The following is a 21,594-nucleotide window of genomic DNA, read 5'->3' as shown; positions in this document are numbered from 1 at the left end:
TGCAATAGTTCTGGAGACGGATGGTGGTGATGGCTGCACCACGTGGAAATATTCTTTTTTTAAAAAAGATTTTATTAATTTGAGAGAGAGAGCATGTAAGCAAGGAGGAGGGGCAGAGGGAGAGAGAGAAGCAGGTTCCCTGTTGAGTGGGGAGCCTGATATGGGGCTACATCCCAGAACCTCAGGATCATGACCTGAGCCAAAGGCAGAGGGAGAGAGAGAAGCAGGTTCCCTGTTGAGTGGGGAGCCTGATATGGGGGCTACATCCCAGAACCCCAGAATCATGACCTGAGTCAAAGGCAGAGGCTTAACCAAATGAGCCACCCAGGCACCCCAGCAATGGGAATATTCTTAATGCAAGTGACTGTACACTTAAAAAATGGTTCCAGTGGTCAGTTTTGTGTTAAGAACATGTTGCTGCAATAAAAACAAAGGGGAAAAAAACCCAAGCACTCTGGGAATCTGTCTCTGATGCCCCCAAGAAGGTCAGAGGCCAAGTGTCACTTCACAATCACCAGGAATTTATAACAGTAATTTTTATTAAAAAGTATTAAATTTTATATTGTAAAATTACACATAACACCAGAATGGTAGTTTTAATTTACCTTTTTGTTGCTCAAGTCCATTTTTTCCCAGGTTTACTAATTGGCTCTATTTTCACTTTTGAAAACGCTGGCCTATTTGTCAAGAAGATGGAGGGACAGGGTGTCCGGAGCCCTGCCCAGGTGGAATGAGGGGTGGGTCTCAGAAGCTTGGACTTGCTACACAGCCTAAGCCCTGGAGAATGAGCAGCCTTGCAGCAGGGAGCACAGCCTGGACTTCTAGAGGGAGGGAACCAGTATCAGTCCTCGGAGACTAGCAGGACCACAGGTGCTATACAGGATGGAGAGGGAACCAAGGCGGAGGAGCGGGAGCTGATAGTTACACGGAGTGACATTTACCAGATTTACCCCCAGATATCTACCTTACCCCTGGGGGGAGAGAATGTGACCCTCATGTCACAGATGAGGAAAGCATGAAGTGTGAAATTATGAAGTGACGCACAATTAGGAAGGTCACAGGTTATTAGGGATGAAGAAAAAAGATTAGAACAAGCACATGGAGCCCCAGTCTTTCCCCACGGTGGCCAGCTGCAGAGCAGAGAAGAGTCAGGGCAATCCTAAGTGGGGCAGCCTGATAAATCATGGCCTAAGGAGGCCTAAGGAGAAGTGGCAGGCTCCCCTCGGAGGAAGGGGAGCCCAGGAACTTCGGAGAGGACGGGAGAAGAAGCAAGAGTGAGGGGGTTTCCACAGTCCGTTGGAAGGGCCAGTCCCCACCCTCCCAGTCACTAGCGAGCACACGCAGAGATCGTGGAGGAGCGCCCACGGATGAAAGGGCCTGCCTGGGGTTCAGCCAGCTGGGTTCCAGGCTGCTTGGGCACAGCCCGAGTTCTGTAACCTGGGCAAGTGCTTATTTCCTAAGCCTGATTCCGCATCAGCTGAGCAGAGAGAGTAAAAACAGGTCTTCGCTCTGCACCACGGTTTGAGCGCCCTGCACTTGACAATGCACCTGTATTTCGGGCACACCTGGTTGTGTAATGCAGGTGTCTAAGAGCCGCTGAGCAGCGAAAGCCCGACACGCCCACAGGGCGCTCCCAGGGCGCGACGCTCAAACCCTCCCACCAGAGGGAGGCGCCCCGGGACCCGGAGGCGGCTGGACACTGGGCCTTCGCGTGCTCGCGCTGCCCCTTGCCTTCTGCTCGGGGCTCCCCCGGGGGAGCCTCAGCCACTGCACCCCTGCAACCTCCGGGGCTGGGGCGAAGTCCGGAGAGCGGCGGGGCTGCCATGGCGGAGCCGGAGGCCACGGCCGAGGACCTGGACGCCCTCATCGACGACCTGGACTACCTGCCGGGCCACTTCCACCTAGAGATGCAGCTGAACTTCGAGCCGCGCTCGCCGGCCTCGCTCCGCGCCCGGGACCTGAAGCTGCAGCGGGATGGCTTGCAGCAAGAGCTCGAGCTGGCGGCCGCCCCGCAGCGCCCCGCCGTGCGCCACCTCTTAGGCGCCTTTGCCTTCTACCTCGACGAACTGGGCGAGGCCCGCGAGCGCTTCCTCGAGGTGGCCCGCGAGGACCCGGGCAACCTCAACGCTTGGGCCAACCTGGCGCACGTGTACGGGCGGCTGGGCCAGGAGGAAGAGGAGGAGGCGTGCGCCGGGCGTCTGGCGGACCTCATGGGCCTGGCGGCGGAGCGCGAGGCGGCTGGGGACCCCCAGCTCCGTGCGGCGCGCTGCCTGGCGGAGCAGGGCTACGCGCACGGCTTCGACGTGGGCTGCACCAGCCCGGAGGAGCGAGCGCAGGTGCTGGCCGCCGGCATCGCGCTGTACGACAAGGCGCTGGGCTACGCGCAGCAGGTGGGTGACCCGTCCCCAGGTCGGGAGGGCTGGTGTCATGGCCCCCAGCGTCTTCAGGGACGTGCCCGCACCCAGACTGTCCCCAAACCCTGGCCCTTTGGCTTCCGGAATGCCCTGCCAGGGCGCCTCTCCCAGACTGGCCTGTAGCTTTTCTCTGCTAGGGCGGAGACCTGCTTCCTAGCGGGACAGCCTGCCTAAGTTTCTTTTCTGGCAACGCTGCAAATTCTGAGTTGGCCAGCTCACCTTCTTGTCTTGATTCTCCCAGCAAACACATGCCCATGCGCCTGCGCACACCACCCAAGTAAATGACACACCCAACCCCACAACACAACTTGGGTAGCATTCTTAGCTCCTCTCTCTTCCCCTTACCCCACCTTCCCCATCTGCTTAGACCCCAAATCCCTGTCCATTGGGCCTGCTCATATCTCTAAGATCTAGCCACGCCTCCCCAACCTCCCTCTGCCAGCTCAGCTTCATCCTTTCCTGCCTGACTGGTGTAGTTGCCATCATCCTGCATGGGTCCTTGCCCTCCTGCCTGACCCTTCTGCCTTTTCTTCACCTTGTTCAGTCTTACCGGCCATGTTAGCTGCTTCCACCCCTGGCAGCTCCCCACTGCCTGGCAGATAAGTCTGAGGCTCTCCAGTGGGCACCTGAGACCCTCCATGTTCTTCCGCTCTGCTTTCTCTCTCCCGTGTACTCCCTTCCAGCCATGCTTTGCCACAGCCTTCTTCCCTGTGTTCCCACAGTGGGCAAGTCTCCTTACAGCTCACCTTGCCACTCCCTTGGCCTCCTTCTATGATGCCCTTCTGCTCCATCTTTGACCAGAAGGTTCTCCCCAGTCTTGGGTTTGTCTCAGGAATCCCCTCCTCCAGGAAGCCTCCCCTAACTTCTGCAGGAGGGGTCAGGTGCCTGCCCTAGGCTCCCACAGCACTGCTCACCCTGTCCGTTCACAAATCTGTGTCCTTAGTTCAGCCTTGAGGTCTTTGAGAGCGGGGATAACATCTGTCTGGTTTATCACTGCAAACCCTATACCAGGCACAGTGCCTGGCACACAGTGGTGCTCAATAAATATATCTTGAATACTTGTATGGGCAGAATAGGGCCTTGCACTGAGTAGAAAAACTCCAGGTGTATTGGTTACCTATAGCTGCATAACAGATACCCTCCAAAACTTACGGGCTTAAAACAAGAAACATTTATTGCCTTGTAGTTTTTGTGGACCAAGAATCCAGGCATGGCTGAGCTGGGTGCCTCTGGGCTGTGTTCTCATCTGAAGGCTTGCTCAGTTGCGGGGAACACGTGCTTCCAAGTTCCCTCATGTGGCTGTTGGCAGGATTTCAGTTCCTCACTGGCTGTTGGCCAGAAGCCCCCCTGAGGTCCTGGCCCCATGGACATCCTATCACTTTTGCTATGGTCTGTTCCCTAGAAGGGAGTCAGTCACTAGTTCTAGTTCACACTCAAAGAGATGGCACTACACAAGGACATGAACACCAGGTGGAGATCCCTGGGAGCCATCTCAAAGGTTAACTGCATTGGATGACAGAGGGTGTTTTCCTCCTGTTACAGAAAAGGAAACCACGGTTCAGAGAAATACCATGACTTTTCCGTGAAGGCAGGGTTTAGCTGATAACCACGATGTTTTATAATGGCTTAGATTGGTGATAATTAGATAACAACAAGCCTTCACACAGGACTCCATTCACAAAACTGCTGCACACTCCCTTGGAGCCTTTTCCATCCAAAACCCCTTCCAGCTTCAGAGAGGAAATGTGGAGTGCAGGCCTCAGGGGATGCCGGATGGAGGACACAGACTTGAGTTCAAGAGAGCAGCACAGGGTAGAGGTTAAAACAGGAGACTGTGGGTCAGACACTCCAGATCAAATCCCAACTCCCCCACGCTCTCTCCCCTCCAGCCCATCCTCAGCATCACGGAGCTTCTATTTCCCTCCCTGTAAAATTGGGATAATAATGGTCCCCATGTCCTGGGCTCCCTCCGCCGTCAGAGGAGGGCATTCTTAGTTGGTAGGCTTCATAATAAAGCGCTGACACTTGGAAAGCACTAGGAAAAGAGTGTGCACAGAGCCAGCAAATAGGACATGACGCCCGCCGCTCCTGGGCAGGCCCGGGGAGTCTTCTCTGCCTCAGGGAGGGGGGTTTAGCTATGACCATCCCGTGGAGCCCATAGGGACCCAGGTTTTGTTTAAAAGCCTGAGCCTGAGGCCCTGAATACCTGCTGCCATCAGCAGGAGGCACGGACAGTGTAGTGTGTACTGACTGTGGTCCCAGCCACAGAGGAGGGCATAAAGGGACCTAAGCTAGGAGCCAGGAGGCCTCCTAGGCCTTCCCTTCTGGGCTGTGGTTTCCCCCTATGTGAAATGGAGGCAGAGAGAGGGGGAACTGGATGGTCCACAAAGCCCCTTCGTGCTCTCAGGAAGGCTGGGGGAAGGCTTCCTGGAGGAGGTGAGCATGGAGGCAGAGGTTTATTTAGCCTTAGGGATCAGGCAGGGTCCAGCATCTCTCTCCCTAACACCGGTCAGCCTAGCCATGGTGGGGGCCACCCCCCACCCCGACCTCCCCACCGGCTTACTCTCACCATGACCAACCCCCAGAGGATGGAATGTCAAGCAGAGAGCTGCCCAGGGCTTCAGGGAGGGAACTGATTGCTTCAGGTGGGCAGTGGCCCAGCACCGAGCTCCATGCTCTGTCCTCAGGTCTCTGGTCAACGCAACCTTGGTCAGTGCCTGCGTCACAGGAGAAAGTTGGGGATTTGGAGCTCCCATTTTTCATCTGAGACTTGGAAGAAATCATGACTGCAAAGCACCTGGCACAGAGTAGATGCTCAAGAAATGGCCACGTTGGGGTAACAATGATGATTCCATTGTCGTTAGAGCAGGAGGCTTGGGCTCAATCACCCAGCTCTCACGCTTTTGCAGTGTGGCTTTGGACAAGTCACTTTTCGTCTCTGGTCTTGGCGTCTGCTTCATGAACGTTAACCATAGTGATCTCTGCCTTCGATCAAATCACGGGATGAAAGTGCCCATAAGCTGGAAAATCCTGGGCATGTCTGAGAGGCAGGTGCTCAGCACCTTCACATTTATGGGACACCTACTGTGTGCCAGGCCTTGTCGTTAAGAAGCTCATGGACAAAGGGAGGAGCAAACATTTGTTCTTTTATTTACCCTTGCCGGAGCGCTCCAGATATTGGAGTTTGCAGTCCAAGTTCTGGAGGTAGAATGACAATGACTGAGTTTCAGAGAAGGAACACTTCCTTTCAGCACAAGTGAGTGACAGAGGCTTCCGGAAGAAGCCGGAGTGTACTGGCAGGAACGAGGTGAGGGCACTCCCAGCAGGGGCGTGGTGTGTGTGAAGGTCCTGAGGCAAGGACCTGCAGAGCTGGTGTTAGTGAAGGCTGAATGGCTTAGAAAGAGGGCAGCTAGAAGCCTCCCACGGAAGAACCGAAGCTGGCCCAGGAACTGCTGACTCGGTCTCTGAAATCTGCTTCCCGCCCTCCTCTTCAGCTGCTTCTGACCTCCCAGCAACCAGAAACCACCTCTGCTCCTCCCAACATGCTGTGCTCTCTCATACCTCCCTGCCTGGAAAGTAGACTCCATCCCTCAAAACCCCGCTCAGATGTCACCTCTGCCTTGAAGCCTTCCTTCACACAGCACACACCTTCACACACCATAATACCTGTGAATGTCTTCTGTGCATGTCTTCCAGACTCCATCTCAGTCCCCACAAGAACCTTCTGATCCTGTGTCACAGAAGCGGGAACTGAGGCATAGTTGGGCTCAGTAACTGGCCCAGGGTCACAGAGCTAGTAAGTGGCAGTGGAATCCACCACACCCTGTCTGACAACAAAGCCTTTGCTGTCTCTGTGGAGGTCAGAGAAGGGGGTGGGGTGCACTAAGTGCAGACGGCTGGTGGGTGGTGAGGGATTTTGTGCACGGACCGTGTCCTGGAGATCTAGGGCAGAGGATGCTTCGGGCAACAGGAGGTGGGCTGCTATGTGTGGGAGGGAGAAGGTGGGAAGGAAGGGGGCCAGGGAAGGAGGTGGTAGGACTCCTGCTGAGAGGGTCTGACCCATGGGGGGACAGCCAGGGGTGGGCAGCTCGTGGTCTGGCCCCATCCTGCGCTGTCGCTAGGAGAGATTTTTCTATCTGCCTGGGGCTGGGACTGTCTCGGGCAAGGAGGAGCCCCTGGTACTCAAAGCTGAAGAAGGACTAGAGAACCAGGGCTCGTTGCTAACTGAAATGACCAGGGAAAACCTTGTACAGTTAATAATTCCGCCGGTAACCCAAAAATAAGCCCAGCATGTATGCACGCGCGCGCATGTGTGTAAGGGGGTGTTTGTTACTCCTGTTCTCAGCTCTTCACTCCCTCCTGTTTTTCTTCAAGTCACAACAATGTGAGAAGGCAGGTTGCTCTTATCTGTCATTTCTGTCGTCCTGCCATCACCCCCTTCCCGCAGGTGCGGGCTTGCACACGCAGAGTCATGGGGGAATTTCCTGGTGACAAATCTCAAAGTGGTGGTGGGGGGCGTGTTAGGAGTTTTGGAGGTAGAGAGACTGGGTTAAAATTCTTTCTCCATCACGGTAGTCCAGGTAAGTCATTTTACTTCCCAGAACCTCTGTTTCCTTATCTGCAAAATGGGATTCTAGCATCCATCTCACTGGGTGGCCACGAGGACTGAGAGAACGTGGAAGGCTGTGTCAAGGCCCAGCCTTCTCCCTGTGCCCTGGGCCTCTCTCTAGCCCCCCACCATCCAGTGTCCAGCATAGGGTGGGACACCCAAGAGGTCTTTGTAACTGTTACTAAATTCCATTTCACTGAGTCACTGGACTTTGAGCCTTCAAATCCCTATTTTTTTTTTTTTAAATAAGGTAACTTGAACCTCTGTTTCTTTAAAAAATACCCCTATCCCAAGCTAGCTCCGGTATATTTAATTGTCTCCCCTTTGCCGATACCGGTGACTTGACACACACATGCCCACGCACGCGTGCACTCCCTCAGGCCTGTCCCCCTGCCTATGGTGTGGGGGGATAGCACGAGGGGTGCCAGGCCCAGAGTTCAGAATTTCATATTCATTAGTGCATTTGATCATTGTTCAGACTCACAGACACACTGCCCGTTGAGAAGTGTGATTTGCCCATCATACCAAGGACATGACAGGCTCAGAGAGGGCATCGAGGGCACCATTGGTCAGAAGCCTCAGGGGCCCCTGTGCACACGTGGGTATGCACACACATGCACGCAAGCGTACACACACACACACACACACACACACACCCTCTGTACCGCTGCAGCCATGGGGAAGGCCAGCTCCAGAGCCGGGAGTAAAGAACCTCCCTCCTTACAGAGTTTCGGCCTCCCACGTGGCCCCCCTCTCCCTCAGCCTCTCCCCCCCCCCCCGTCTCCTCCAGCACCACAGCTGCCATGAGACCCGCAGGGCCCCGGGGGATGGGGGGCGGCGCAGTGTGCACGGTGCAGGGCAGATGCACTGATGTGAGTGTGGTCAGAGGGTCTGCATGGGAGTCCACAACCTGGAGGGGATCCCTGCTCTGCTGGCAATGTCCAGGGTGCCCTGGGCCAGCTGCCTAGCCTCTCTGTGTGTCCGTGTCTGTGAAATGGAGACAGTGATGCCTGCCTGACCGGCTTGGGGGAGGTGTAACTGTGCTCACAGACAGAAGGCCCAGCCCCAGAGACATCGATGGTCACGGGCCTCCCATCCTCATGCCCCGATGGGGCTGCCAGGAGCCAGGATGCAAGGGAGCCCCAGGTCTCTCCTTCCCAGAGAGACCCCACTCTGTTTCCTCCAGCCCTTCCTGTGGTCTCCCTCGCCTAGCCCCCAGCCAGGCTTGGGAAGGGAACAATGGCATTGGGGAGGACCCCACTCCCAAGTTGGGAGCCAGGATGGGGTTCCTGCCCCAGCTCTGCCCCAACTCACTGTGGGTTAGTGGGCAAGTCCCCTCCCTCCCTGGGTCTCTGTTTCCTCCCCTGTCAAGTGAGAGCACTGGGCTAAGGTGGCAGCCAGAGTGACTCAGGGACAGGAAGGACTTTGAGAAGCAGAGAAGTGGGGGAAGAAATGAACCTCCTGGGAAACCACAGCTTGCAGAACATGGAGGACAGTATCTTCAGGACTGAAGAGTTGGGAGATCGCTGCAGGGTTTTACCTCCCATAGTGCTTGCAAAGAGACACACGCACGGGCCCCCACAAATCTGAGTGATTTGATTGGGTTCGGTGAGAAAAAAGAGATGGATCACCCTAGACAGTGAGCTAGGTACTGTGCACTCATGTGCTTTTCATAGATGACCTCATCGGGTCCTCTCAGAAATGCTGGGAAACAAGAACCAGTATTAGCCCATTCTACTGATGAGCAAACTGAGGCTAGAGAGGAGTAGTGACTCGCCCAAGGGCACACAGCCAGGAGGGGTTGGCAGGAACTGAACTCAGGTCTCTTGGACTTAAAGCCCAGGCTGGGGGACAGTTTTCCTGGGCTCTGGCTCCAGCCTTCTGAGCCCTTGGAACCACTCACATTTCTGAGTTTGAGGCTGGCTTCTCTCCCTCTGTACCTAGCAACTTTGAGAACTGGGTTTCCCCTCCTCATTGATGTAGGATCCCAGAGTCCAGCCTGCCTTTAGCCTCACCTGGCCCAGCCATCTCTTTTATAGGAGGAAAGAATGTTAAGGGCACACACAGCAGGTACATTTCACCTTCTCAGGCTGCTGGGAGGATCCATTCCGCGAATGTGCTAACTGAGGAACTGAGAACATTCGGGCATCACCGTTATTACTACAGAAGGCAAGAGACTTTTTCTGACCCACCCATCTCTGCTGGTTCCAGGGCTGGGTTTGGACCCAGGACTAGAAAGGGTCCCTCTTCCCTAAGGATAGTGGGGTAGAGAAGTGGCTCCATACAGTTCTGCAAGTCTAGGCAACCAGAGCAGGGAAAGATGACTCTCCTCGGTGACATGACAGACCTAGGATCAGAAGGGCAGTGAGAATGGGAAGCTGTGGTCAGTCTGCTCAAATCTTAAATTCCATGAAGACCATCCAGAGAAGCCAGGACAGGGAGGCAGAGTGGCTTACTACCATGGCACAGCGCCACCCCTTCAAACCCCTCCCACCAGTCACCTTGACCGCCCCCACCAACCTGCCTGTGACACAGGAGGGGAAGTGGGATCATCCCATTTGTGGATGCAGAAACCGAGGCCCAGACTGGGCTGGGGGCCTTTCCAGGAGCCCCGGGGGAGGCAGAGGCAGGAATGGGCCATCCCATCCCTGTTTATCTCGACAACCCCTGTGACAGGAGCTGGGTGAGGGGAGGGAAAACCCTGCCCTTTCTGGTGCACGTCCCACAGGTGGGTGGGGGCGGGGCTCGGTGTGCAGAGCCAGGAGGCTGCTGCCTGTCATCACGAGGACATTCCAGTGAGGACATTCCAGTCATGCAGGAAGAATGCACTCCCAAGGCCTGCCACCTCGTGATTTTGATTTCTGCAGCCTCAGCCCTCACAGGGTCAGCGTGATGAGGTGGAAAGAACAGGGGCGTTGGAGGGAAGCAGATGTGAACTTGAATCCTGGCACTCCCACCCAGGGCTACGAGGCGGGGTGGTGGCTTTTTTATTTTTTTATTTTATTTTTTTTTTATTGGGCTGTTTCCTCACCCAGGAAAGGAGGCAGGTACATTTCACCTTCTCAGGCTGCTGGGAGGATCCATTCCCCGGATGTGCTAACGCCCAATGGAGAGTTCATGCTCTTTGCTCCTTCAAATCCTCCCTCTCCCGAAGGAGAACTGTTCCACTCTCAGGAATCAGAAATGGAGGGTACAACATCATCAGGAGCAACATTCAAATTGCAAGGCAATTATTTTCCAGCAAGGTCTCTCTATAGCCTGTACAGAGGCATAAAAATTCATTACTCATTGGTATACTAAAAGATCTTCTCCTGAAATTCTTGAAAAGAGCCAATTTCCAGGTTTCAGTCTGGGCTTACACAGGCCCTGACATAGTCACATCTCAGTTTTCCCATCTGTGCTAAGAGAGTAACTTTACATTCCACACAGGATGGTCTGAGGACCAAATGGCATCTGTGTGTGTCCACTCTGTAAAGGGTAAACGCTGTGCAAACCCTTGCAGCTGGATGTTGCGGGAAGAACACAAACTTGAAGTCAGAGAAACCTGGCCTGAAGTGTCAGATTAAGTGGGCAAGCCTCTGCCTCTTCAAGCCTTCCTGCTCTCTCAAGTGAGGGAGATAACAAAGCGGCCCCGACCCAGGGAGCAGGGAAATGTCCTGAGAACCCCTTGCCTGAGGGCTGCGCCTTACTCAGTGAGTCCCAGGGTTTGAGGATTTCACTTGAGGGTCAGCGCTGGTGCCTGGGCCTTGCCCAGCTCCCTCCCCCTGATCTGCATATGGAATGGTGACCTAATGTGAGACCCCTTCCAGCCTGTAGCCTGGGCAGGCTCCCTCTCCAGACCCCAGAACCCCCAGTTCGAAGGGTTTTGAAGGACCCAACAAGAGAAAGGGTGGTGTGCTGCCCAGAGCCCACACCCAGCAGCCCCTTGGGGAACATGCCTTCTCTGTTAGAAGCCCTCTCCAGGCCTCCCAGGCTGCCTCCACCACCTTGCCTCTGGGAGCTATCAACTCTGGAAGTGAGAGCCTTGCAGCTCTAAGAGGTTTCAGGGCAATTTTATTCTCTAGGAGAGAGGGGGAACAGCCCCTCCCTTCTCTAGGAGGAAAGAGGGGAACCAGAGGCCTGTTTAATTTAATTTAACGCAGGGTAGCTTGCCAGGTTGCCCCTGGTAACAACCTCAGCTGCTGCTTTAGTTACAACCGGAAGGATTTTTAAAGAGACAGCCCATTTTCCGGCCAGGAGCCTATGGCAGAGGGCATGGTGCCCACCAGCTTCATCATGGGGTTAGAGGATTAAAGCTCATGGCAGGAGAGGCCTCAGGCTAGATCTGTTTGGGCCACTCACTCCAGTCCGAATCTGCAACCCCATAAGCCCTCTTTCAAATGTCACTCTTTGGCAGAATCTGAGGAGGGACTACTTTTGGGATTTGTCACAGAGCGGTCACTCAGCTAGCGACTTTTCTGAAAATCTGTTTTAGCCTTCAAGTTGAAGGGAACCAGGAGATTGGAGTCACCCTGCAATTCAGGCATATTGCCACCAGGTGGTAGTATTGCCCGCGTAGTGCAAACCACAACCAGGCTCTTGAATTACTCAAGGATACCAATGGGTTTTTAGTCCTGATACTAACTAGCGTGTTACTGGGTAAGTTGCTTCACCTCTGTGGTCTCAGTGTTCTCAGAGGGAGAATGAGAGTGATCAAGGAAACAGTGCTGAGGACAAGGCTTGGGGCTAGAATGATGAAGGCATGATTGGGGCGTCAGCTCTCTCTGGTACTAGCTGTGATTTGGGCACATAACTTACTTTCTTGTGGCTTAAATGCCAAACAAGAGGAACAGGGAGATCCCTGAGGATACCACGTGACTCTCCAACACTGGGGGTCTGTGAAGGGGTGAAAGGTGCATGGGACCCACACAGGGAATCCGTGGCCGTAGTAGCACGTGGGTGGGTGCAGGGTGCAGTGGAGAACGGGGTGAGCCAGGACCCCTCTGGGATCCTGAGAGGTCATTGCCCCAGAGGGATATGAAATGAGCCCAATGGACAGCACAGCCTCCTGGACTCCCCCAAGCCTGCTCAGCTCTAACCCAAGCCAGGAGAAAGGGGTCCGACACTTAAGGAGCATGTACCCTGGGCTGGACACTGCCTTCACAATGCCTGCGAGTTCCATATTATTATCCCCTTTGCAGATAAGGACACAGCTTCCGAGAGGTAACTCATCTGTCCGGGGTCACCCGCCTCACATGGTCAGGTCTGTTGGCCATCTGAGCTTCTGCTCGCACTCATGGCCATAGCTCCTTGTCGGAAGACTGAACGAGGCAGCGGTTTCCGTTTCTCTCCACCAGGACTCAGCTTGGCCAACCTCAAAGTGGGTATGTGCCCAGAGGTCACAAGATCATCCCTCTAGACAGCCAGGAAGCCTGAGGCACTTCACACGATCACACACTGACATTACGTCTCGGTCTTTGGCCAGTGTGGCCCACGGTAGTGGCCCCATGACTCTGAGTCCCCCCTTCCTATGTCCCAAGTGCTGTGTAGGTAGAGCAGGTATGGTTATCCTAGCAGCCCATCCTAGGCTTTTGCTTTAGCAAATGTTCGCCACTGAAGTCTTGAGGATGCCATTGGCAACTGCTGCCCTCCACTCCAGACAGCCCTGTCCCCAGCCAAAGCCCTATGTGTATATTCCCACCTATGTGACAGGAGGACTGTCCAAGGTGGTATGAATGTAAAACACACTGGATCTGGGCACTGCCCTTTCTATGGCTTCCCACTGCCCTGCACAAGAATCCCCGGGCCTGAGCCAGGCACTCGGGGGCCCCTCCTGATTCTCCCACCCCTTACAACATGCCGTGCTCCCTCACCTCCAACTGAGCTTAGGCACACGATGTTCCTCCATCTGCTGTCTTCTCTCATGGTGTCCACCTGGACGGTTCCTCCTTGTCCTGGAGAAGCCTGCTCCAGCAAGCCCTCCTCTCGAAGCTCTGTGGGCACTCCTGTATTGTGCAGGGCACTTCCTCCCATAACCCCTGGCTTTCCTTCCGCTTGCACTGTGGTATGATCAGGCTTTTGCCCCAGACTGGGAGCTCCTAAAGGTGGACCGGCCTTTCCTCTCCTGTCCCCATTATGCCCAGACTGGGCCAAACAGAGAAGGTACTGGGTGAATAGTGGCTAAGAAATGTGCTTAGCGGGGACTCCTCTGGGGGCTCTGGCCTGAGCCCTGGGTCAAGACCCTGCCCCGATGGGCAGTCACACCTCTCAGTGGGACTGGACTCCCAGGACCCCCTCTCTCTCTTCTCCCTCCAAGCTCATCCACAGTCTCCCCAGACCACCTGCGGCATAACTTGCGGACATTTTCTCCCCACCACGCCCCACTCACACATTCCATGCTCCATGCACACCAGGTGCACGCCGTGTCTCCACACTAGGCCCTCCATCCGGAATGCCCTTGGCCCCCACCCCACCCTCTGAAATACCACTGCTCTTCAAGACTCACCTGACAGCAGGACCTTCCTCCGCGAGACCCTCTTAGAGTCTTTTGGCTGGGAGTGGCCTCCCCATCCTAGTGCATCTTCCCACATCTCTCTCATGGCCTTGTTCAGACTTGGCCTCTTACTAGTGTTACAGGAAACCTGGTGTGGTAAGCAGAGCATTGGGCTTTGGACCCTCACAAAGGGAGTTCAAGTTCCAGCTCTGACACTTATGTGCTGTGTGACCTTAGGCAAATCCCTTAACCCCTCTGAGCCTCAATATGTTCATCTGTAAAAGGCAAATGATACCTACCCAATAAGTAGTTGAGAGATTGAGAGGGTGGGTGTCGGGATCCTTGCACATGACGGTCACCCAGTCAAGCTCTATTATTTATGCCTGGACCTGTTTTCCTAGCTAGGTTGTGACCCCATTTGGGCCAGGATGCAGGTCCAATTCAGTGCTGCATCCCTATAGCACTCAGCACAGGGCCTCACACCACAGATGCCCAGGAATGCTGGCTGGAGTGCATTCACCCAGATGCTGGGAGTAGGGGTGAAGGAATGATGAGCTCCTGAGCTAAGGAGGCCGTGGTGGGCGGGGGGCGGTGAGTGCAGAATCCAGCCTAGAGATCCATGCCAGGAGACGAATGTGGAGGGAGGGACCAGAGCCCGAAACAGAGCTGCCGATATGCACTAGGGGTTTTATTGGTTTTCATTAAAATTCCTTCCCGAGGCAGCAGCAGCTACTCCCATAAATAACAGCATAAATATTTTATCTGGTGCCCAAGTCAGTCTAAATGCCTGGCGAGGCTGGCAAGAATAACAGTGGGAAAACCGTTCAGGGGGGTCCTGGGCTGCGGCTGAACTCCATCAACAAGCCCAAAAGGGCTTTCTCAGGAAGAAAGGAAGCTGAGGGGTGGCGCTAAAGCGGGGAGAAGTCAGTGGACAGTGGGGGAGAGTGGAGGTGACCGGTGACAGGCGGGCACTGGAATGGGGGTATCCCAGGGCACAGGTTGGGGACCCAGGGAGAGGGGAGCCTAGCTTGGAAAGCAAGATGGAGGGCAGAAGTGTATTCCCCTCCCTCCCCATGATGGGCACCTTACAGAGGGCATTCACATGGATTATCTCATCAAAACCTGTACAGTCAGAAAAGTGAGGTGATTCGCCCCAGGTTACCCGGCCACCAGTGGCAGATCCAGGACCACAACAGAGGCGTACTTCCTGCTTCTTGGGGTTCAGGACAAGTGTGGGAATCTGTGAACAATGGCCTGCGGGCCTCAGTAACAGCACCACGGCCATGCTCTGCTTTCCTAGATCCCCACGGAGGAGAAAAGGGGCTGGTACTTCACCATGACAACGCTCTTCATCAGGTCAGGCTGGGGAGCCAGGGACTGGACAGCGGGAGGGTAAGGTGTGGCCTGGGATCCGGGGAAGAGGTGGCTGAGTCCATGTATGTGGCAAGGGCTCCCCAAGTTCCCCTCCATGCCACTGGCCTGGGGATTGCTCATAGCACCCTGGGGACAGCTGGGATGGGTGCCAGCCACCCACATCCCCTTCTTGGCCACAGGCTAGATGGCATCTTCCTGGAACTGGGCAGCGAGGAGCAGAAGAGGCTGCCCGCCTTCAACCGCACCCTGGCCCTGCTCCGGCAGGTGCTCAAGTCCTCGGACCCCTACCACCAAGGTAGGGCTTCCTGGCTCCCCCTTTACCTGTCATCAGCCGTGCCTGTCACTGTCATTGTCCCCACCTCTAGCATCGTCTTCCTTTGGGGACATCCTGTCTCTCTCTCACCCTCTGTCCCATATACTCATTCGTTCATCTCACAGAATGCAGGCACCTTCCCACCGAACACAGGCACCTTGCACCTTGCTCAGTGATTTCCTGCCACAGACCCTTCCTCTTCGTAGGCCCCCTCCCTTTCTCCACCCCGCTGCTTCCTAGACCCCCTCTCCCACACTTCACCCCCAGCTCTAGCCTGGTGCTACCTCGGGATGCTGCTGGAGAGGAAGGACACCTTCTCCACCACCCCCATGGGTGTCCACGACTGCGGGTACTCGGGAACGGATCCCCTGGACTGCTTTGGCAAGGTATGTCCCTTGGCCACACCCACTCTCCAAACTGGGATGGAGCGTGATCCCCCAGCCTCTGCTCCTGGAACCCGCTGCTTCTCTGGGTGGTGTCCCATCTCCATCCGCCACCGCGTGCCCTCCCCCAAGTGCATGACCTGGATCTCCCTCCTCTCTTCATTTAAAACAACAGTGATATTTGTCACCGTTCCTTTTTGCTAAAGAACCAGACCCTCTCCACACCCAGTCCCCGATCCTGCTTTTCCAGCCATCTTCTAAGCTCTTCACCATGTCTCAGACATACCCAGACTTCTCCCTTTCGGGACATGGTTCTCACTGTCCCTCCCCACCCCCAGTAACATAGTGGAAAGTAGATGGGCTTAGCTGGGGTCTTGTGCCAGCACTGCCTACGGGCCATGGGACCCTATGCAAGTCACTTCCATCTCTGCACCTCATTATGTGTTAATGATGTCGTCTACCTTCTAGGTCATTGAGAGACTCAGAGGAAATAGTGTTTGAAAGAGTTCACTGTAAACTGTAAAGTGCTGTTCAAGCCTCATTCTTGGGCACCTTGTTTATGTGGTAGTTCCCACACTTAGCTCAGTTTTGAAGTCTTTCCTGAAGGCCAGGCACCGTGTGATATCCATTGACCTGTGCACTCAGCACAGTGCCCTGCATGGGGCCCATCCCTCATATTTGCTGGTGGGTAGATTAATGAGCAGGTCCTTGATGAGAGATCTTAAAACAGAATAGAAGCGCTGGTTCATGAGGATTCTGAGAGTTGTGTCTAATTTAACAAACACGAGCCTTCACCCCTCCTTAAGATCCTATCCCATGCCCTGGCACAGAGATGAGTCCCTGCAGGAGTTCACTATCCTGGAGGCAGAAACACACAGGACAGGCAGTGGACAGTAACAGTAGAGAGAGGAGGTGCTATGGCCCCGATAGAAACACTGCTATAGAAGTATGGGGGAGGTAAAAGACTGATTCTGACCCTCATTCCAACAGCCCTGGGAAACTGGGGGAGCATACACTGGATGTGTCTGAGGAAGAGAGGTTTGCCTGGGGTATGCAGGGATTCACTGGACAGGACACATGAACATGGCAGAGAGCATGGGAGTCGGGCTCTTGGGAGTTGAGTGCCCATGAGTTGTCCTCTAAAGTGTTGGATTCCATGGTATGTCCAAACTTACTGGCAGGTGGATTTAGGGAATCAGAGCATTGTAGTGACACGGCCCTATCCAGAGATGGGAGACCTACAGGTCAGGCAAATAACCCAAATAGTTTGCTTTTATCCTTTCTCCCTTCCCTAGGCCATTGAGATAGCCAAGGACCACCCCACCATCCTGAATCGCCTGGCCAAAATCTTCCACTTCCTAGGAAAGCAGGATATGGCCATTGGAACCTGCAACATGGCTCTGGATAGCCTACGGGATCCAGAGCTCAACTGGCAGGCATACTGCACTAGGGCCAAGGTGAGTCAGCCTGCAGGCTCTGCCTCACCCTGCCACCAGGAAATCAGAGAACACAGGCCAGGGGTTAAGACTGTGTTACCAGAGCCCAAAGGTCACAGAGTGAGCCTTCCCCGGCGGAAAGGAACTTAGGAGTCATCGAGACACAAGTTTTGTGTTCTGTAAGGTTGTTGAGTGAAAGAATGAAGGAGGCTCCCACCTGCTACAGGCACCACGCTACAACCACCTGGTCAATGACGTCCAGCCTCTACTCGGTCAGCACTCTGTACAGGCTGACTGACCTTGGTTGAAATCTGGCCCCTCAAGCTATTACTCTGGGACTGGGGACAAGTCACTTCTCTAATACCCCATTCCCTGAACTGTAAGGTATGGGTCATGACTTCTGGCTGGAATGCTCTTCTCCCTGATTGGCTTCCTTCCTCGATTCCTGGAGGTCTTGAAGAAAGGAAGCTTCTAGCACCATCTTACCAAAAATGTCAACTTCTCACCATTTTATGTCCTCTTTCCTTGGTTTACTTTTTCTTCTTAGTGCTTACTACTCCCCAACATACTATTCCTTTACCATGCATATTGTCTTTCTCACTCCCACACTAAAATATATGCTCCGTGGGGGCAGGGGATGTTGTCGTTTTGCTCTCTACTGCATCCTGGGTGCCTGGAACAGTGCTAGCACATTACAGGCTCTCGATCAATATTTGTGGAATGAATGAGGGCATGAGCTGAGCACCTAGCATAGGCTAGATCTTGGCTAGAGTATGTTCTCTCAATCATCATGGGCACTCTCCAAGGAAGAGAGCAGCGTTCTAATTTTTCAAATGTGGAAAATAAGGCTCACAGAGGTTGAACAGCACATGCTATTAAGGGGAGCAGAGAGGGGCTGGAATTCCGCCAAGTCCAACTGGCTCCAAAGCCAGAGCTCCCCCCTCCCCCACCTTATGATGCTCTCTTGGAACCAGAGCCCACCCAGTTGGCTATACAGCATTAAGACCTTCGGCAACAATGAGCCCTTTTTACCTATTTCCTCCTTCTCATGCCTCCCCTTCTGAACCTCTAGATTTTTTTTTAATGCTCCAAGTATGGCGGGAAAAGAGGGGTGGGGATGAAGGTAAGAGTCTGGAATCATTTATAATCTGATGCTTGTACATTGGGGCCACCTTCCATTCCTTCCAAATTGCTTATGTGGACTCTCACAAAATCGGTGCTGCCATCCTATCTAGAATAGCCCCCTCCCCCAGTCCCCTCTAGCCCACCGCCCTGTTTATTTTTTCATAGCCACTTGTCACCACTGCATGCCCAGTATCTAGCACTGGGCCTGGCATAGGATGGGTACTCAGTACATATTTGCTAAAGGAATGAGGGGCTCTTAACTTCATCCAACCCCCTCATTATACAGACAGGGAAACTAAGGCCCAGAAAGATGTCATTAGCTGGCACAGAGCTAGGACCTAGGACTCTGGGGTCCCAGTCTCAGGGGCCTTCTCCACCACAGAACTTCCCTGAGTTGCTGTGGAGAAAAAAAACCGGCATCATTTAAGGTAGAAGGGAGGGCAGAAGCCCTTGCTTGGAGCATCAACCCTGAACTAACTCTCTACGGCAGATCCACCTCAGAGCCTACCTTCACGACCTGGAGCGAGCCAAGATGGGGCTCGGGGGATTGCCTGACAGGGACCACCTGTCCTGTGCCAAGGCCGACCTGGAGGAAGTGGTCAAGGTGTGCCCAAGCCTCAACACCTACCTGGACATCGGCCAGGTAAGGCAGCCTCTTGGCTTGAGTACCCAATGGCTTACTAAAAACCTATTTACTCTCTACCAAGGCAAGCCTGGGCACTGAGGACACAGGGAAAAATATAGCTGTCCACCCCCCACGACCCGATACCCTACCCACGTCCTACAGTCATGGTGCGGATTATAGGAGAAGATGCACATACAGCATTTAGAACAGGGCCAGGCTCTTTCTAAAGCACTCAGGAAGTGAGGGTTATTAGTCTTTATCCAAAGTGCCTTCTGGGCGCAAGGAAATGATTACCAGGAGGTGACAATATCATAATTTTACATGCGATAAGACTGAGGCCTGATAGAGAGTACCTGGCTCAAGATTATATGGCCAAGAGTGGTGAGGCTGGCACTGGAATCGCTATGTATGTCTTTTCCTTTTCCCAGGGCGGGACCAACATTTGTCGAGAACTGTTGGAGGGAGGGTGGGAATGTCCAAGTGGAATTTTTTTTGAAAGCAAGTATGCGAGCAGAATGCCCAGGAAGAAAGGCTCACCGCTCCCCGCCCCACTCCCCGCCCAGGTCTACTACTACATGGGTGTGGATGCTGTGCAGGAGCTGCTGGCGGTGGACGAGGCGGCGCTGAACCAGGCGCTGGTCTTCCTGGCCAAGGCCGGCGAGTCAGAGCTGGGCGCCACGCTGCCCGAGCTGCAGCTGCTGCGCGGCAAGTGCCTGCGCATCAAGGGTGAGGAGGCCAACGCGGCGGCCTGCTTCAAGCGTGCCGTGGAGCTGGACGACGCGGGCTCCAGCCACACCGAGGGCTTCGGTTGCCTGCTTGAGGCGCTGCTGGCGCAGTGGAGGCAGGCGCAGCTGAGCGACGCGGAGCTGGGCCGCGACGTGGACACGTGGTTGCGCCGCGCCCAGGGCAAGTACCCCGAGGCGCGCCTGCGCCAGGAGCTGCAGCGCGTGTGGCGCGGCCACACGGGCGAGGTGCTGGGGCTGGCCCGGGCCTTGGTGGCCCAGGGACGGCCGGCGCTGGTGCGGCTGCTCTTCGAGACCATGGAGCAGGACGGCGACGTCGGGAGTGGGCCTCCGGGCCGCCGCACCTTCTCCCTCTAAAGGGCGACGAAGCCCCGCCCCACCTGCAGCTGACTGGGCGCTCAAAACGGACCTGCCCTGCCATAGGCTGGCTGGTGAGCAGAGCCAATTAGATCCTCCTGCGGGAGTTGGGACGTTGGGACCCGGCGATTGAGACGCGAGGGTCAGGTGGCATGCCCACCGAGCTACAAAGGCATGATTCCGGCGACCAGGGAAGGCTGGAGCAGACGCAAGAGGCCACTGGGAAGCTGCTATATGAAGCACTGAATTGTACAAATACGCAGAAAAAGTAAGATGGATGCAAGATACAGATGGTAACTGTCTCCGTTTTGGCGGCTTTTTAGCCCCGGTGCGCCATCCTTGAGGCCTGAGATCCTGTCTTGGGATTGCCGTGAGCCACATTCTACCCTTATCAAAAGCCGCCTTTACATAAATTGATTGGAGTGGGTCTCCAGGTCCCACAGCCAGAAAAGCCATTCAAGAGCAAGGGAAAGCTGAACGGTGAGCAGGTAAGGGCAAGACAGCCTACACGTGGCCGCGCAGGCCTTTTGCCCACCTGCCCAGCGGTCTTCCAGCAGTCCTCATCTTTGGCCAGCTCGGTCTGAAAGGCCCCCAAAGTCCCTGACCTAAAGCCCATCCAGTAGAATCTTTGCTTCATTTCTCCGTTCTTAGGAGAACCTAGGGGCCCCCTCCCCACCTATCAGCAAGTGCTACCTGCACCTGGTCGTGATCCTTCCACAAAAGAGTGAAGAAAGTTTTGGAATTTTACACTCGTGAACTCGTAGTCATAGAGTCCTAGATATGGAACTTTATTGTCAAAGACTTAGGCTCTAATCGTCAGTAAATCTTAGAAACACCAAGTTGGATTCTTGCGGCCCTACCTACAAGAGCCAATTTAACCTAAAATTCCAGATGAAGATCTTGCCAGACTCTGGGAATGCTCATTGTTCATACCTGCGATGGCAGGACCCCCATAATGGTTTATGATTTATTTTTCATTTTTTTTCCTTTCTTTGGAGAGTTAATACCGATTGCTTTGCTCCTATCCCTGACCCTCAGACGTTACCAGGGAAAGGCCAGCACCCCTGCATTGCTTCTCATATCTCCAGTGACAGATGGAGAACAGACTGAGAAGTGAAGTCCTTAGAGATCATGCACGCCAATCCCATTAGATGAGAATCCTGAGGCCTCCTGGAAGGGGATGACTCACCCAAAGTCCCACCGCCCAGCCTCCCACCCCTGTACTTCAGACTTACTGTCAGCATTTTACAGGTTTGGAAAAATACTAATAAACTGATTAATGCTAAAGCATTAAGGGTTTATATGTTAAGGGTTTTTGTGTCCCACCCAACACGTGGGGGCACAGTGATATCCATCAGGATAATGCTCTAACACCAAAAGTGAAATCTGTGACGTCTGGGCAGTGAGACCACCCCAAAGCCCCCAAACTCCATCTCATGGTTCACCATGGCTCACTGCTGTGGGTGGTGACCTCTCTCTCTTCCTTCCTCTTACCCCCACTGCAGCAGAGTGCCGCAGCTGACTCCACAGCCCTGTCCCCTCCTCCCCCACGTCCTTCAAACCCCACAACTGTGACCTTTACCCTTCCCTAGGCCAGAAAAGCAACTCTTTCTCCTCACACTTCCCCAAACAAACTGAATTCAAGGCAGTTTGCTGGCAAAATTGGGAAGCTGGTGAAGTTTGTCTATGTCCCCAGGCTCCCCAGTGTGCTGCTTTGCCTTACTTTACCTGCCGCCAGTTTGT

The 21,594-nt window shown here is 54.5% G+C and overlaps 1 protein-coding gene and 1 long non-coding RNA gene across 3 annotated transcripts; one reads left to right on the top strand and one right to left on the bottom strand.

Annotated features, from left to right (window-relative positions):
* Nucleotides 1-1,668: 1,668 nt before the first annotated feature.
* TTC22 (tetratricopeptide repeat domain 22) lies at nucleotides 1,669-21,141 on the top strand. Of its 2 annotated transcripts, none has more exons than XM_059136291.1 (7): nucleotides 1,669-2,390; nucleotides 14,796-14,851; nucleotides 15,049-15,164; nucleotides 15,450-15,568; nucleotides 16,861-17,022; nucleotides 18,617-18,769; nucleotides 19,315-21,141. In XM_059136291.1, the coding sequence occupies exons 1-7, from the start codon at nucleotides 1,824-1,826 to the stop codon at nucleotides 19,849-19,851; spliced, it is 1,710 nt and encodes a 569-aa protein (XP_058992274.1). In that variant the 5' UTR covers nucleotides 1,669-1,823; the 3' UTR covers nucleotides 19,852-21,141. The 2 variants fall into 2 exon arrangements, with proteins under 2 accessions (XP_058992274.1, XP_058992273.1); XM_059136290.1 differs by having other exon boundaries at nucleotides 14,796-14,887.
* Nucleotides 3,322-6,297, bottom strand: LOC131809333 (uncharacterized). The gene is made up of 3 exons (XR_009345128.1): nucleotides 6,081-6,297; nucleotides 4,978-5,131; nucleotides 3,322-4,201 (listed from the first exon to the last, which is right to left on the bottom strand). It is a non-coding gene; the product is annotated as an uncharacterized LOC131809333 (long non-coding RNA).
* Nucleotides 21,142-21,594: the final 453 nt, after the last annotated feature.

This window comes from Mustela lutreola, chromosome 10, assembly GCF_030435805.1.
Source record: "Mustela lutreola isolate mMusLut2 chromosome 10, mMusLut2.pri, whole genome shotgun sequence".
Taxonomy (NCBI): Eukaryota; Metazoa; Chordata; class Mammalia; order Carnivora; family Mustelidae; genus Mustela; species Mustela lutreola.
Note: the sequence above shows the minus strand (reverse complement) of the source record. Positions and strands in the feature narration are given on the sequence as shown.